This window comes from Jaculus jaculus, chromosome 5 (genome assembly GCF_020740685.1).
Source record: "Jaculus jaculus isolate mJacJac1 chromosome 5, mJacJac1.mat.Y.cur, whole genome shotgun sequence".
NCBI lineage: Eukaryota > Metazoa > Chordata > Mammalia > Rodentia > Dipodidae > Jaculus > Jaculus jaculus.
In genome coordinates, this window is record NC_059106.1 from 68,713,285 (window position 1) to 68,727,064 (window position 13,780).

The window sequence follows — 13,780 nt, forward strand, 5'->3', positions numbered from 1 at the left end:
TATGCGCCACCTTGAGCATCTATCTGGTTTACCTAGGTCCTGGGGAGTTGAACCTGGGTCCTTTTGTTTTGCAGGCAAACACTTTAACTGTTAAGCTATCTTTCCAGCCCTTCAATGCTCTTTTTGTTGTTTTTTTGAGGTAGGGTCTCACTCTAACCCAGGCTGACATGGAATTCACTCTGTAGACTCAGGATGGCCTTGAACTCATGGAGATCCTCCTACCTCTGCCTCCAGAGTGCTGGGATTAAAGGTGTGTGCCACCTCACCAGGCTGCCTCTAATGCTCATTTTCAAGAACTACTGAAGACTAATATCTACATTATATTGTTATATTACTGTAAAATCCCTGGAAAGATAAGTAGTAAATGTAAGATATTCAGGGAAAGAACACTCCTGTAGCTCATGCTCTTTCTTGTACTGTCTTCCACTCCCTTGGTTTCTCTCCCACTTTATTAAACTGCTAAACTTAAAACCAGCTATCTAGCTTTCACTTTAAGTTCTGTTCCCCCTCCCTTGAGTTTCTAAGACCACACACTCTCTCTCTCAACTATTCTTAAGCTATCTTGTTCATGCCTATAATATGAGCGCTGACTCCAGTATTCATTGCAGTTTCGCCTGAACTCTAAGTGTTTACTGGAAATCTTAACCTTGTTCCCCACACGAACATCAAAACCCAAGCCTAGGCCTGGAGAGATGACTTAGAGGTTAAGGCACTTGCCTACAAAGCCTAAGGTCCCAGGTTCGATTCCCCAGTACCCATGTAAGTCAGATGCACAAAGTGGTGCATGCATCTAGAGTTCATTTGCAGTGGTTGAAGGCCCTGGCATGCTAAATCTGTCAGCCTCTTTCTCTCTCAAATAAATATTTAAAAAAAAAAAAATTCAAGTCTAGGCCAGGCATAGTGGTATATGCCTATAACTCCAGCAGGATGATTTGAGTTTTGATGTCCATTGGGGATGTGTAAAAAGGGATCTCAAAAAAGAAACAAAGCCTCAGTCCACACAAGGCTAAGTATGGTATGTGTGTGCTGTACGTGAGTGTACATGCACGTTCACATGCACGTGTGTGTGCGTGCACGTACATCCAAGTGTGTGGAGGCCAGAGGCTGACACCAGATGTTTATCCAATCACCCTCCACCTTATTTTTTGAGACAAGAGTCTCTCACTGAACCCAGAGGTCACCAATTCAGCTAGGCAAGCTGGCCAGCAAGCCTGGGGGTCACAGCTCTGTCTCTCGAGAGCTGAGTGGCGCATTACGCCACTATGCTCAGTGTTTCCCTATGTGCTGGGGATGTGAACTCGGGTCCTCAGGCTCGCAGAGCAAATACTTTATGGAAGGCGCCCACTCCCCAGCCCAAGGCTCGTTACCAGTGATAGCCAAGCGCACTTTCTGCCTTCTCCAGTCTCCTTCACCTCACCACCCATCTTGGTAAGAATGTCCCAATATAAGCACGTGTAGGAACAAAAGTCAAAGCCTCAAATCCACCTCCTCTTCCATCAGCCATGGCATTCCGTTAATTCTTCTAGCTCCAGCCTCTCAGATTCATCCCGCCTTTCCCATCGTCCTCACTATGGCCTCGTGCCAGTCACGCGTTACCGTCCTCCTGTGCCAGGGCACTAGGTAGCGTGTGATAGTCTCCATGGAATTTGAAGTTTAAATACCATGTTTTCCTCATTTTAAATTTGTGTCTACCTTCTCCCACAATGCTGCGGGCACAGTGGTTTGCACATGTGTGGAGTACAGAGACCCTGTGAAGTCTGGTTGCACAACATTCCATTATTCCGTCCTAAAACCTATCAGAGATGTAATTAATCCCAACGGGTTATTTTTCTGGTAGGAAGAAGAAAAAAAAAAAAAAAAAAAGAGGCCGCACTTTAGAAATAAAAGCCACTGTTGTCTTTATAAAACACAGAATTGTGCTGCTGCTGTTGCTTGCTTCAGAAGGAACTGTACATTACAGCTGCTGGGATAACTTCACAATGGACTGGACGAGGTACAGCTCATAGCAGGACACAAACACAAGTCTCAAAGGGAAACAAATGCAAACAAGTACACAGCTGTGGGGCTTCACGGACATTTCCCCATCCATGCTGGACTTGAGAGGGATTAAAAAGTTTAGAAAATAAAGTGAAACCCGGAGTAGTCACACATGCCCACCACATGGCTGCTAAATGCGACATCACACACCAATCAGGCTGGACTGTGTGCGCAGGAAAACCGTTTCATTTTTCCTTATTGCTACTGCACCAGAGGACTCGGTGCATTCAGACACACGGTCTTCACTTGTACAATTCTTGGAGAGTTTCCCATTTCCCTTGTTAAGAAGGAAATCTGCCTGGCCTGCATCATTCTGTTCTGTTTGGAGCCCATTCTTTCCATTCCCTTCCTGGGCTACTGAGCAGCAGCCAGAGGTTCTAGGTCAGTAGGAACAGAGTAGGGGAAAGCACCAACCCAGCCTCTCTCCCGGCCCAGGGAGAAGCCAAGTCCTAGTAAGTAAGAAAGAGAAAACCAGAAAAATCCCTCTTTCTCAGTCTGCTTAAAAGGCTAAGTAGGAAAGAGTGCCCTTCAAGTCCCTGCCATGATCCCTGCCCAAGGAAGGCATCTTAGCTACCATACTAGATTGGCCTAAGCCCACTAAATAAATAAAAATATCTTTCCCCAGCAGTTTCCAAAACTGCCTTTTGGCTAGTTTGAGATGACTTTTCATACCCTGAAAGGGAAGGAACATCCATCCATCCATTTGTTAGGTATGAAGCAAGGTCTACAACACTGTCCTGTCAGTCTTGCGGACATCCCATGGGCCAGCTAAGAAAATGGTGCCCATCATGGGACCTGGCATTATTCACATAATTCTGGTTGGAAAAAGAAAACTATTCAAAAAAAAGTGGGGGGAGGTTGCTGAGCCAAAGAGGAAGTTACAGAAGAGCGGTTAGCTAGCAGGTGAGAACTGGAAGGTTTTTTAGAGTGGGTTTATACTTTTAGGTACCTTTGTCTTCAGCCCAAGTCTAAGCATAAATTCCCAGCAACAACAGCTCCAGGCTTATCCCAAGAGGGCAGCTTTAGCACCTGAAGCAATGGGTCATGCTTGACTGGATAAACAAAGAGTGGGGTTCTCCTCACCCACCTTTTACCCAACCCTCTCCATTTTCTTATTCTCTTCTTTCTCTATACTTATTCTCTAACCCTCTAGCTGTCAACACCTGAGTAGTTTACCCTCAGGATATCCTCAGCAAAGAGAGGCTGCAGGGAGAGAGCAAAGGAAGCAAAGCTAAGGAAAAAAAAAAAAAAAATCTATGAGAGAAAACAGCTCCAAGGAATGAGTAGGTGTGAAAGCTGCCAGAAATCTCCGACTTACTGCCAGTTAGACAGGCTTGCTGCCCTGCCCTAGCTATGCTTGAGAACAGTGAACCCTGGTCTTAGCACCACTGGGCATAAGGAACAAGGTTCTGGGTCTTCTGCAGTCAGAGCTAAGCCTGACCTTGCCAATTAACAATAAGGATCATTGCAGCCATGCAGAGAATTCATCATCACGCAGGCAGGAGGCAGGCAGGCCAGCAAGCAAGCTGAGTGAATAGAAAAAGGAAAAGGAAGCCAGGGAAAAGGAAGGCAAAACAGTGAGGGGAGCAGGAAACCTTGGCAGATGGGGTTGGAATCCCCCCAGTGCTTCCTTGGAACATCATGGTATGAAGCACCACTTTACCCACATCCAAGCAAGCTCAAGCTTACTGTCAGTATCACTTCTCAATTCAAACAAGAACCCACATAGTCAGGAGTATTTTTCAAAGAATTGGAAAAAGAGAGAGAAAGAGAGAGATCACGGCAAGAAGTTATTTTATCATCATCCAAGCTGTTTCTCTTGCCTTTTCTTTTCTCTGTTTTGTTTTTCCTGAGATAAGGTCTTACTACATAGCTCAGGCCTAGAATTCAATATATAGCCCAAGCTGACCTTGAATGTGTGATTCTCTTGCCTCAAACTCCCAGGGGCTGGGATCAGAGATGTGCACCACCATGCCTGGCCATCTCTTGCTTTTATTCCTTGAATGGCACTACGATGCCAAAGGACTAAGATGCCTTTTAAGTTCTGTATTGAAACCCACTGGGGAGAATGACACACAGAGAAAAAAGAAGAAAGAAAGAAAGAAAGAAAGAAAGAAAGAAAGAAAGAAAGAAAGAAAGAAAGAAAGAAAGAAAGAAAGAAAGAAAGAGAGGAAGAAAAGAAAGGAAAGAAAGAAGGAAGGAAGGAAAAGAAAAGAAAGAAAACACAAAACTTGTTGCTAGGAGTTGTGACAACTACCTGCTCCCTATGGGCATTTGCAAATGCTGGTGAATGACTGGACCCTCCAGGAATAGTGCCCTAATCCAAGCCCCCAAATGTACCCAAGTTGAGAACATGCAGAGCCCACTGTCCTGGGAGAGCTCCCTCCCCAAAGGGTGACAGAACATGAAGCAGACTGTCTATGAAGGCGATGGACAGGGATGGAGTGTTGGCGTCACTCTCTTTAGGCACTTGTGTAAGGAATGTAGGCTCCTCAGTGAGCTGCCTCCTCCCAGGGCCTCCATTCTGTTCTTCAGCTGGGTCTGTGCCCATGGGGCACTCCCTACTGTAGCCAGCAGAAAAAAAAAGAAAAAAAAAAAAATAGTACAGGAGGAGTGACTCCAGAGTCCTGTTACTTTCTCCATGATGAATGTTGTGCTAGTCTTGTGAAGTTACTGGACGATGTAGGCAGCCTGTACTGCACCCGGGATAGGTTGTTTTGCATAGGAAATCTAGGCCGAGTGTCGTACAAGGGCCCCTGGGGAGAATAAAGGGTAGCTTTAACTCCACAGGCCGAGATTCAGACCTTTCTTCCTCCAGCTGGCCTCCAAGCCTGGGCTAGATCTAAAGTCTCATCTTCATCACCAAACTAGGGCAAATCAAAGCCCAGGCTCCCCAAAGAGGAATTTGCACACTGAAGTTGAAACTCCCCATCCCAAGCAGTAGTTCAGGAAAAAAAAAAAAAGTCAAGGAAAGGGGGAGGGGTCTTGCTTCAAGGCCAGCAGGGACAAAGCTAGAACCCCATCTTTTCTAGTCATGTAAGACAGAGGACCCCCATATCTCGATCAATAATAATAATAATAATAATTAATAATAATAATAAAAAGAGCCCATGCCACCCACTCACATGCCCTAGTGGGAAGCCAGGAAAAATTCATTTGTGTAAACAGAAGCAATAGGGGAGCAGCGAAATTTCCCAGCCTGTCCACGGGACATGCTAGAATCTGGGGCAGGTCAAAAGGTCGAAGGACAGTCCAGTCCAGAAAAGGGGAAGATGCACTTGCAGGGGAGAGTGCAGGGCAGTGCAGTAGAGGGAGGCTGTAGCAAGAAAAAGGTATCATCTGCACAGAGGAAGGGCAGAGACTGAGTCCCACCTTGAGGAGACAACCAGCCCCTAGAGCGCCAGGCCAGAGAACAATTCAGGTACACAGTTCCTTCTGATGGCTCCATGTTTCTGGGATGTAAACTCATCTGGCGTGGGAGGGAGGACCAGATTTGGCAATAGACTCAAGTTATGGTATAAAAATAACATTTAGTTTTCTTTTCTTTTTTTTTCTTTAGTCCTAAAGATCTTCTGTTATAAGACACCCCAGTTAAGAAATATTGAAACATAAGAGACTAGGCCATCAGGGGGAAAAAGAAGCCAAGAGTGAGAAATGGTATGAAAGTTAAGTCCAAGACCTGGCAGGATAGGAGGTGTAGGAACAGGGCAAAGGGGGAGCTAAAGCGGGAAGGCCAAGGGCCAGTCATCTCAGCAGCTCCGAGACTTGTCACGGCTGAAAGTGCAAATGTCAATGGATTTGAACCATCTTGAGGTTAGGATCTTTTTAAAAGCTCAATGAGTATGGAAGTCAATTCCTTCAAAGGAAAAATAGCTGGCATTCTGGCTGGAGGCTTGTTGGATTTGGGATACGTCTTCCCTCCCTACCTCCTCTCCCACCCCCACCCCACCCCACAAAGAAAGGTACAAAAGGTTGCGGTTCTGCAGCATAACCATTACAGGGAAGGCACTGGTTACCCACCAGCAGGCGGAAGGAAGACAGGGTCGTGTCACTTCAGAGCTAAGTGCCATAGTGCCTCAAGTGTTACTAGGGGGCTGGATGTCTGTCAGGGAAGAGGCATAAGGTGAAAGTGGGGGAGCAAAGGTGGAGAGGGAGGAATAAGGGTAGCAGGGGAGGGTGGCGGCTGGGGGAGGAGCAACCAAAACCATTAGCATTAAAAATCTTCCTACAAACTGGATTCTGAACCCATGAAAACATCTAGTATCCTAAAATATTGATCTGGGTTGGGTTTCATTTTTCTTAAACAAATCTAGACCTTTTCTGATTAAGGCTCCTAAAATTTCCTTCCCTCTTCCCACCCACTTTCTCAAGCCCCTCACTTTCCCACCTAAAGGATGAAACCCAAACCTACCAGCTTTTGTCCGCAGGGCTGCAGAGCTGACCTGACCAAGCTGTCAAGCATGAGTCTTTAGCACTGTGAGTCACATGAGACACCTGTGTGTATGGTGGGCACCAGTGCTGCCCCTCTTAGTCCAGAGGGGCCAGGGCCAGATATGACAAGATGGGTGAGGGTCGGAGGACATGAGGTTGGTGTAAGAGATTTCTGGCTGGTGGTCTGTCTTGCTGGCCCTGTTCCCCACCCTTACACCCCGTCGGTAGAAAGAAACAAGGCCTCCTCCACTGCTCCCTTCCCCGCCTCCCTCTTCCTTGCTTCCTGTGGATTTGGGCGGCACAGCTCCAGGGTGGGGGGCTTGGAAAGCTTTCTTCTATCCAGTGAGGTCACAGCGTTCTGCCTTCAAGCGAAGTACATGGTGCGCAGAGTGTCCTGGTGAACCTGCACAGCTTTGGCCAGGGCCTGAGGGTCCCGCCCATTGCTCTGCCCGGATATGTGGCTCCCCTCTCCACTGTAAAGGAAGAAGTGAACAGAGGCCTTCCTGGTGAACTGAGCTGCTACAAATCCCCTCATCCGTCCCTGCAATGCGGATGCCAATACCAAATTCAGAAAAAAAAACCCAACCCTGGTTTGGCCAGATGGTCCAAAGTCACGAAATTGGACAGCATCCAATTTCTTCTACTCAAGGACAGTTGAAAGGGTCTGGACAGTACAACTGGATGAGGCAAAAAGGCAGCAGCCTGACCCCAGGCCTCACCTGTCATGTTCCTTGTCAACCAGGTGGTATCGTGCTCGGAAAGCCACCAAGCGGGCATAGTAGGCAGGTGCTGGGATAGAGACAGAACGTGTGCATCGTACGTAAGTGTGGCACAGCTGGTATGTCAAGATCTGGAGCTCGTCCGCAGTGAAACGGTTATCATCCCACAGAACGTAGTAATGGGATGGCCGGCTGGTGCCCTAGGTAGAACAGAAAGTAAGGGGCTCCAGGTTGGGCATAAGAAATAGCTGCTGATAAAGGAGAGGGTCACTATTAAGAACACAGCTAGAGGGGCTGGAGAGATGGCTTAGTGGTTAGGGTGCTTGCCTGCAAAGCGAAAGGACACAGGTTCAATTCCCCACCTACATAAAGCCAGATGCACAAGGTGACACATGTATCTGGAGTTTGTTTATAAATAATATAATAAATAAATAAATAAAACGTTAAAAAAAAAACTCAGCCAGGCCTGGCATTACATGCCTTAAAAAAAAAAGGCCAGAAGTGACGGTGCATGCCTTTAATGCCAGCAATCGGGAGGCAGAGGTAGGAGAATCACCATGAGTTCGAGGCCACCCTGAAACTACTTAGTGAATTCTGGGTCAGCCTGGACTAGAGTGAAACCCTACCTCAACAAACAAACAAACAAACAAACAACAACAACAACAAAAGAATATAACTAGGGGCTAGAGGGATGTCTCACTAGTTAAGGAGTTTGTCTGCAAAGCCTAACTACCTGAGTTGGATTCTCCAGAACCCACGTCAAGCCAGATGCACAAAATGGCACACATGTCTGAAGTTAGTTTACAGTGGCTAGAGGTCCTAGTACACCCAATCTCTCTCTGTCTGTCGGACACTCTTTGCTTGCAAATAAAATAAATAAATAAATAAAAATAAACAAAAAAAGAATACAGGGCCTGCAAAGCCTAAGGATCCAGGTTTGATCCTTCAGTACCCACATAAGCCAGATGTACAAGGTGTCGCATGCATGTGCAGTTGTTTTCAGTGGCTGCAGCCCCTGGTGTGCCCATTCTCTCTATCTGCCTCTCTCTCTCTCTCAAATAACATATTTAAAAATTTTTAGAAAAAAAAGAACACAGCTAGGCCAGGCATGGCACTCTGCATTAATTCCAGCACTTGGGAGGCAGAGGTAGGAGAATTGCTGTGAGTTTGAGGCCAGCTTAAGACTACATAGTGAATTCCAGGTCAGCCTGAACTACAGAGACCCTGCTTCAAACAAACAAACAAAACAGAACACAGCTAGGCTAGATGATCCTCTATGAGCAGGCAGACCCCAGATAACCAAAGTCATCTTTGTACAGGCAACCCACAAATTGGCCCAGGGATTTTAAGACAGTAGTTCTGAGGTGAATACTATTCTATGACAACTGGCATACCTGAGATGCAATGGGAATAACCAACTAATTTTTGACCCAATGGAAACCCCAGGTAATAGTCTAGCTACCTGTATGCCTGCGTGACTGCACAGATAGAAGTCGAACTCAAATGGGTGGGTGATGTTGGTGTCCACAGTGGTCCCAGCTGGGATGTTACCACTCTTCCCAATCTGTATAGAAACAAAAACAACCAAGATCCCAAGACCTGCTTGGCCCTGACTAGGGCCTTGGCTGAATTCTTCTTTGACTCTCCCAGAACTCCAAGAACGGATATAGAAGCTACTATTCCCCAGAGGGAACGAGGCCTCAAAATAGGTTTCAAAAGCCAACCAGACTTGTGTTCAAGTCCTGGTTTTCCAAGCTGAGCTTAACAAGTCATTTAACCTTTCTGAGGTTAAACGAAGGTAAGAATAGTACCTACCTCACAGGGTTGCTGTGAGGAAGCCGCCTTGAACAGTGACTGGCACAGAGAAGTTCAATAAATGGTAGTTCCCTTTCCCTTCTCTGGGAGCTGGTCTATATATGGGGTCTAGGCCAGGGAGCTAGGAGGAGGAGAGGAAGTATAAGGGAAGATGGGAGAAGGAGGCACTAAAGGAAGGAAGAGGTAAGGATAGACCACAAGAACCAGGGAGAATAAAGGAGCCAAGGAGGACACAGAGGAAAATCACAGAATTCCCAGATTTAATATCAAAGCTTCTTCTCTATAAAGGTAAAGGAGACAGGATGCGGGTATTTGTTGCCTCAACAATCCCTCACTCACTCGCTCGTTCTTGTCAGCACAGAAAAGGCGGGTGTGATGGCGTTTCTGCACCACAATGTAAGTGATCCCAGGTTGATAGTCCTTTTCCAGCTTGATGCAGGCGTCACGAATGGCAAGCAGCTCATAGTGGAGGATCTAGGCACACAGTGGGGAGCAGGGGGAGACAACGACACACAGCTCCACTTGAGTTCAGAGGCCTCACTGAATGAAAAATAGGGCGACCTGCAACGGGACCTTGTGCGCATAGGCTTCATAAGCTGCTACTCGACAATTAGAGCTGACAGGTCCGTCCGCTCACTTCACCCAGCACTAGTCTAAACAACGTGATGATAAAATGCTTGGCCAGGGGAATGAACAGAAGAAATATTATAGAGGAAGATAAACACTTGGGGCCCAAAATGCGATCTCTGGACCATCAGCATCATCTAGTAATTTATAAGAAGTACAAATTCTAGGGATGCACCCTTGACTCGTGCAAAGAGGAACTCTAAGGATATAGCCCTGTAAATTACTTTAATAAGCTTTCCAGATGATGTCCATTGTATGAGCACTTCAGGTCCACTGTTCAGGCAGGAGAGATGGCTCAACAGTTACAGGCACTTGCTTGCAATGCCTGACAGACCAGGTTTTGATTCCCCAGTACCCACATACAGCCAGATGTACAAAGTGGTTCATGTATCTGGAGTTCATTTGCAGTGAGAAGAGGCCCTGGCATGCCCATTCCTTCTGTCATTTTCTGTCTCTTTCTCTTGCTCTCTGTTTACAAATAAATAAATAAGTTTAAAAAGAGCCAGGTATGGTGGTGCATGCCTTTAACCCCAGCATTTGGGATGCAGAAGTAGGAGGATGGCTGTGAGCTCAAGGCCACCCTAAGACTACATAGTGAATTCCAGGTCAGCCTTAGCTAGAGTAAAACCCTACCTCGAAAAACCAAAAACAAAGAAAGAAACAAAAAAGAACCACTGGCCTAGACCATTCTTCAATACTAACAAGCAAACAGGCACTGAAAGTTTTCTGTTATAAGAAGTAACAATAAATTCTTAGATACTTCACTCCATTGTGATCCCTGACCCCAAGCTTGACAATAGCAAAGTTGCCTACCAAGTGGTGCACATCCCAGTGCCAACAACTTAGAAAAAGTTGTGCTCTGGCCTAAATATGAATAATTTTCTACCTACTGTGGACCTTACCTGAGGAAGCTGGCCTTCGGGGACTCCGTCTCGGTAAAAGATGATGCGAGTAGGTTTGAAGCGGGTGGACTTGTAGAATTGGATGAGCAGTTCACGCACCATATAGGACAAGTCTTCGATGATCTCCTGCCGTGGTCGCTGTACCCGCACAGTAGCGCAGTATCGGCTGGGGTGGGCATCCATACTGCCTACCACCTGACAATCAAGGAGCAAGGATCAATCTCTGGAATAGCACCCTCCTTCACCGTACAACTGGCATCTTATCAAGAAAGATAGGGCCTGGGATTCAATGATCCCTGGTTTTATTCTGTTTTACCATGCACAGAGAACTTAATATATCTGGTAAGAATGTCTGCTGTCAGTATCCTTGCAGTGTATATAAAGCACCCACACAAGGCTTAATAGAGGGGCACGTGATGAGCTGACCCTACTACATGAAACAGTGACCAACCAAGTATGGTAACGCACACTTGTAATCTTAGCAGTCAGGAAGCTGAGGTAGGAGGACCTGGAGTTTTAGGCCATCCTATGGTATGTAACAAGTTCAAGGACAGTCTAAGCTACACAATGAGACCCTGTTTCAAAAACCACACAAACAAACAAACAACAACAACAACAAAAAATACAGGGCTGGGGAGATGGCTTAGTGGTTAAGGTGCTTGCCTACAAAGCCAAAGAACCCAGATTCGATCCTCCAGGACCCACTAAGCCAGGTGCCACAAGGGGGTGCACATGCCTGGAGTTCATTTACAGTGCTCAAAGGCCCTGGAATGTCCATTCTCTCTCTCTCAAATAAATAAAAATAAATAAATATTTTTAAAAATACAAAACTTCCCAGTAAGCACTTCTCTTAATATTCATACCCTTACATTAACGCTACTCTCACTTTGGGTAGAAAGTCTTCTCTTTTCAGATGGCAGTGACCTTGGGATGACTCAGAGGTATCATAGTGCTGGAAAGAAGTGACTGGAGTACTCAGTAACATCTCGATCACACCTTGCAAGGCTCAGGGTCTAATGTGGAAGAGGTGGCAGAAAGAATGTAAGAGCCAAAGGAAGGGTAGGACTCCTTACAATGTGCTCCTCCAGACATAAAATGGCCTGGATATCCATGACCTCACAGTGCCTGACACTACCTACACAAGACCATCATAAGAGGAGGAAAAGATCATGACATCAAAATAAATGAGAGACTGATTGAGATGGGAGGGGATATGATGGAGAATGGAACTTCAAAGGGGAAAATGGGGGGGGGGTGTATTACCGTGGGATATTTTTTATAATCATGGAAAATGTTAATAAAAATTGAGAAAAAGTTTAAAAAATACAAAACACAAACAAAAAAAAGTGACATTATCCAAGCCAAGTCAATCCTTTTTAAAAAGAAAAAATTTAGGGCATGGTGATGCACACCTTTAATGTCAGCACTCAGGAGGCAGAGATAAGAGGATTGCTGAGAGTTCAAGGCTACACTGAGACTACAGAGTGAATTCCAGGTCAACCTGGGCTGGAGTAAGAACCTAAAAACCAAAATAAATAAATAAATATAGATAGATAGATAAATAGATATATACACATACATACATATACATATATGTATATGTATGTGTGTGTATGTATATATATATGTATGTATGTATTTTTTATTATTATTTGAGAGAATGGGTTCAACAAAGCCTCTAGCCACTGCAAATGAACTCCAGATGTATGTATTACCTTGTGTATCTGGCTTTACATGGGTACTGGGTAGTTGAACCCAGGTCCTTAGACTCTGCAGGCAGGTGCCTTGACCACTTCTTGATCACTTCTCCAGACCAAAGTTAATCCTTTTTTCCATTCATGTGCTACTCTATCCAAGACCAGGATCATCATCATAGTGTTTTGTAGATGATGATAGGAATATCATTTTCAAAAGGACAATGGCCACAGCCCACAAGGATAACTTAGAAAAGCATGTTAGAGTGCTTGTCAGTACTTACAAAAATAAGACAAGCCCTGGCAGGTGTGTCCAACCTTTACACAGGGTAACACAGTGATATCATCCACAAAGTTCATGCTCAAGAAATGGGCAATGAAATTAAACCAAAGAAACAAACAAAAAACAACCCTCATTTTTAAGGCAAGTTTGGAATTTTGTGTTGGGTAGGCACAATTATAGCCATACCTGGCAGAGAAATGTGAAAAGGGCCTGGTTTGGAAGTTCCTACCAGATAGGGAGCCTGGAAATCAGGAAAGGCATTGAAGAAATACCTACTGTACTAGGTAGATTAACAGTGAGAGTAAAGCAGGGGACAGAATGGTCCTACAATTAAAAAATTCCCCTCAAAGGGATTTTAGAGAAGATACATTTAAGTCACTCCCTGCTATCCCAGAAAAGCATGTGAAAAAGGAAAATAACATGAATGGGGAGAAAGAGTTCCTGGTCCCAGGCTATACTCTCTCTATTCTTCTCTCCCAAAAAGGCAGCACACAGGAAGTCCAGTTAAGATGGTGGCATAGGAACCATGCCAAAGCAGCCTAGGGGAGGAAAAGAAAACAAAACAAAACAAAAAACCAGCAAAATACACTCTTCTACTAAAAAGTGAAGGTGCCTAAGGAATTATCAACCACAGCAGAGAAGCAGGAGAGACCCAGAGTGTCTAAGAGTCCATAGAAGCAGCCAGAAGTGGCACCAGGCTTACTACGAATCACAGGAAAAAACATATGAGGGGATTTTCCACTCACTAATCCTCCTCACAATCTCAAGAAAGGAGAAGGATCAGGGATCAGCCAAGCAACTCCTGAAGAAGAGGATCTCAAGGACCAGCAAGAGAACTTCTGCCACCATCCACAGAGATCTAGGGAATGGAGCTCACCTACACAGCACCCAGCACAGGCGATCAGAGCAGCGACTCAGCCAGCCTACCTGAGCCCACAGCACAGCAAAGAGGGACTCAAGTGAGCACACAGCACAAGTGAGACCAAAGCCATCCCAAAAGGTAACTGGGATTACACCAGGTCAGTACCCGCCTAATAAGCCTGGTATATAGGCTTGCATCGGAAGTGCTAATTGCACCTTCCATGTGGGGTAAATAATGTGTTAAATTTGATGGATGGCCAGATTTGCTGTTCTTAAATAAGCTATATTTTGGGCTTGTCATTTGTTGCTTGCTAATTTGTAGTGCCTTTGTCACCTCTTCTGTTGTTCGCAAGGGCAGGGTCTCACTCGGTCACAAACTGCCCTTGTAACCCTCTACAGACCAGAGATCTC

At 45.5% G+C, this 13,780-nt stretch overlaps 1 protein-coding gene across 4 annotated transcripts in view; it reads right to left on the minus strand.

Annotated features, from left to right (window-relative positions):
* Nucleotides 1-1,873: 1,873 nt before the first annotated feature.
* Nucleotides 1,874-13,780, minus strand: part of Ago1 (argonaute RISC component 1) — a 59,231-nt gene continuing 47,324 nt past the window's right edge. For 3 of the 4 annotated variants that reach the window (XM_004665225.3, XM_004665226.2, XM_045149000.1), the window contains 5 exons: nt 10,532-10,726; nt 9,342-9,476; nt 8,650-8,751; nt 7,188-7,387; nt 5,991-6,941 (listed from right to left, as the gene is read on the minus strand). In XM_004665225.3, the coding sequence (XP_004665282.1) occupies nt 6,833-6,941; nt 7,188-7,387; nt 8,650-8,751; nt 9,342-9,476; nt 10,532-10,726 (741 nt within the window). In that variant the 3' untranslated portion in view covers nt 5,991-6,832. Of the gene's footprint in view, nt 4,794-5,990; nt 6,942-7,187; nt 7,388-8,649; nt 8,752-9,341; nt 9,477-10,531; nt 10,727-13,780 lie in introns of those variants that run through there. The other variant, XR_006637141.1, reaches the window with a different exon arrangement.